The 2,949-nt window shown below is 47.7% G+C and overlaps 1 protein-coding gene across 1 annotated transcript; it reads left to right on the top strand.

Moving 5' to 3' along the window:
• Positions 1-1,977: 1,977 nt before the first annotated feature.
• Gast (gastrin) lies at positions 1,978-2,378 on the top strand. Its single transcript, XM_026386695.2, has 2 exons — positions 1,978-2,164; positions 2,275-2,378. Exons 1-2 carry the CDS (start codon positions 1,978-1,980, stop codon positions 2,376-2,378), a joined length of 291 nt encoding a protein of 96 aa, XP_026242480.2.
• The last annotated feature ends 571 nt before the right edge of the window (positions 2,379-2,949 follow it).

The raw sequence follows: 2,949 nt of genomic DNA on the forward strand, positions 1-2,949 counted from the left end.
GAGTGGGAGACAGTGTTGACAAGTCCCTCACCATCAAGGTACCAGGCGACTGGCCAGAGCCTGGGGCTCACACCTTGGTGTCTCCAGGGATGGGACCCAACCCTTAGCCCAGAAAATAATTAGGACTTGGCTCTAGGACAACCCTGGCATTCCCAGCCCTTGTCTTCCACCTGCCTTTGTGCTCCAGCCAGGACCCTGCTGGCCCTCTTTCCTGACACTCTTCCCAGCCCAGGGAGGTGAGGAGGACAAGGGCTACTCTCCTGTCATTCAGATGAGAAAACCGAGGCCTGGGAGGGAAATCTGACTTGCTCAAAGTCATTCAAATGATCAGGCAGGACTGGAACTGGAACTCCTCTCTCCTGGATTCCATCTCTACCTCTCTTCTAGACCAGCACTGCCCCCAAAGAACTTGCCATGATGATGGAAATGTTCTGCATTAGCACTGTTTGGACAGCCATACTGATGGCAGCCATGAGCCACGGGTGCTCTTAACATGTGGCTAGTTTGAGAGAAGAATCGTTTTTTTTTTTAGCCCGGCTGGTCTCAAACTCGGGGACTCAAGCAGCCCTCCTAGCTCAGCCTCCTCAGTAGCTGGGACTGCAGGCGTGTACCCACACACTCTGCTAAAGGAGGGATTTTTCTATAAAGTGCACTTAAATTTAATTATATTATTGTTAAGTATTATTTTATTTTGTTATTATGTATTATTTTATTTTGTTAATTAATTGTGGCTAGCAGCTACCGATTGGTTAAATGTGCCACTTTCATTGGACAGTGTAGCTCTAGGCCACTGATTTTTCAACTTCTGTTTCGGTAGCAGCCAATTCTTTTTTCTCCCAAAGGAAACCTAACCAGAGAACCTCATTATGAAAAAAACATTGAAAGCAGCATTTTAGCCAGGCATGGGGGCACATGTCGATGATCTCAGTGACTCGGGAGGTTGAGGAAAGGTGGATTGCAAGTTCAAATCCAGCCTTAGCAACATAGCGGGTCCCTAAGCAACTTAGCAAGATAACCAATCTCAAAAATAAATAAATAAATAAAACAGCTGGGGATGTAGCTCAGTAATAAAGCACCCTGGGATCAATCCCCAGTATCAAAGAGGGGAAAAAGAAGTATCATATTAATACAAATGTCTTTTTTTAATATTTATTCTTCATTTTTTTAGGTGGACACAATATCTTTGTTTTACATTTATGTGGTGCTGAGGATCAAACCCAGTGCCTCGTGCATGCCGGGCGAGCGCTCTACCACTGAGCCACAACCCCAGCCCACAAAGGTTTTTCTTTACAGGAGAAAGTTTCTATCATTTACTTGTGATAGAGCCAATCAGAATAACGAGGCTGAAAGAACACAAAAATACTGAATGCAGAGAACTGATGAGCCTTTGGCTCTTGTGTTCGGGCATCCCATGTAGTTCTGTATTAAGGTTTCCCCAAACTTGATCCACCATGGAACTTAGTTGCAAGTGGTGACAACTTAATTTTTCCCTAACACTTTAGTACAGTCACAGGATATTCCTCAGCTAATCAAACAAGGCAGGAGGCCCCTTCCTCCAAGGGCCACACAAACACAGTAAGACCTGGCCACCATTCTGGTGATCTCCAAAGTGACTGCATGTGGTATGTGTATGCTCCTTGGTGTTACTATTTAAAAGTTTACTTTAAATTACAAAATTTAAATATCTACACAGCCATGAACATGGCCTCAGATCCCACAGAGCCGTCTGGGAACCACTGCTCTAGGGTCTGAATTTCTCTGAGGGAAGCAGGTAAGGAGGAAAGGCCAGGCCTGGGGTGCTGGGCAGACCTGGCAGGCACTGGAGAGAGGAACCTGAGATACAGCTGCAACCCACAGGGAGTCACAGGCCTGCGGCAGGTGGGAGCCCTAACCTGGAGCCCATGTGATCTGACTTCCTATTGCTGGGCCTGAGAAGGGACACCCTGAAACCTGGGCCTTCTCCCCTTTGCAGACAAGATGCAGCGACTGTGTGTATATGCGCTGGTTCTGGTGCTGGCTCTGGCTGCCTTCTCTGAAGCTTCCTGGAAGTCCCGCTCGCAGCTGCAGGATGCGCCCTTGGGTCCTGTGACCAATAAAGGCCTGGAGCCACAGTGGCTGGACCGAAGGCAGCTAGGGCCCCGGGGGCCCCCACACCTTGTGGCAGGTAAGAGCTGCCGACCAAAGTGACTGTAAGGCCCCCCCATACTAGCCCTGACCTCAGTTCCTGGAGAATAGGTGTCTTTCCCTCATTTTCACCTCCTATTGCTTCCTCAGACCTGTCCAAGAAGCAGGGGCCATGGATGGAGGAAGAAGAAGCAGCATATGGGTGGATGGACTTCGGCCGCCGCAGTGCTGAGGAAGGAGACCAGCATCCCTAGAACCAAGCTTCAGAGCTCCGCCACCTCCCACCCCACCATAGCCCCACCCTCTAAAAAGCAAATCAGAATAAACTAGCTTCAAATGGATACTGGATTGTGTCAAATGATGTGAGGCTGGGAAGGGGGACTCAGCTGGGGACAGGATTGAGGCATCAAGGAGAGTTAAGCTCTGCCTAGCAACAGAGACACTGAGCAACCCCTAGGACAATGGACCAAGGCTAACTCTTCTCCCAGAGCACAGCACTGAACAAGAATCTATCTGGGTGGCAGGGCTGGGCTTCTGGCTCAGTGGTAGAGTGCTTGCCTAACATGTGTGAGGCACTGGGTTCCATCCTCAGCACCACATAAAAATAAATAAATAAAGGTTCATCCACAACTAAAAAATATATTAAAAATAATAATAGGGGCTGGGATTGTGGCTCAGCAGTAGAGCGCTCGCCTAGCACAGGCAGGACCCGGGTTCGATCCTCAGCACCACATAAAAAAACAAATAAATAAAGGCATTGTGTTGTGTGCATCTACACCTAAAAAATAAATATTAAAATAATAATAATAATAATAATAATCATCT

The sequence above is a fragment of the Urocitellus parryii genome, chromosome 7 (assembly GCF_045843805.1).
Source record: "Urocitellus parryii isolate mUroPar1 chromosome 7, mUroPar1.hap1, whole genome shotgun sequence".
Lineage (NCBI taxonomy): Eukaryota > Metazoa > Chordata > Mammalia > Rodentia > Sciuridae > Urocitellus > Urocitellus parryii.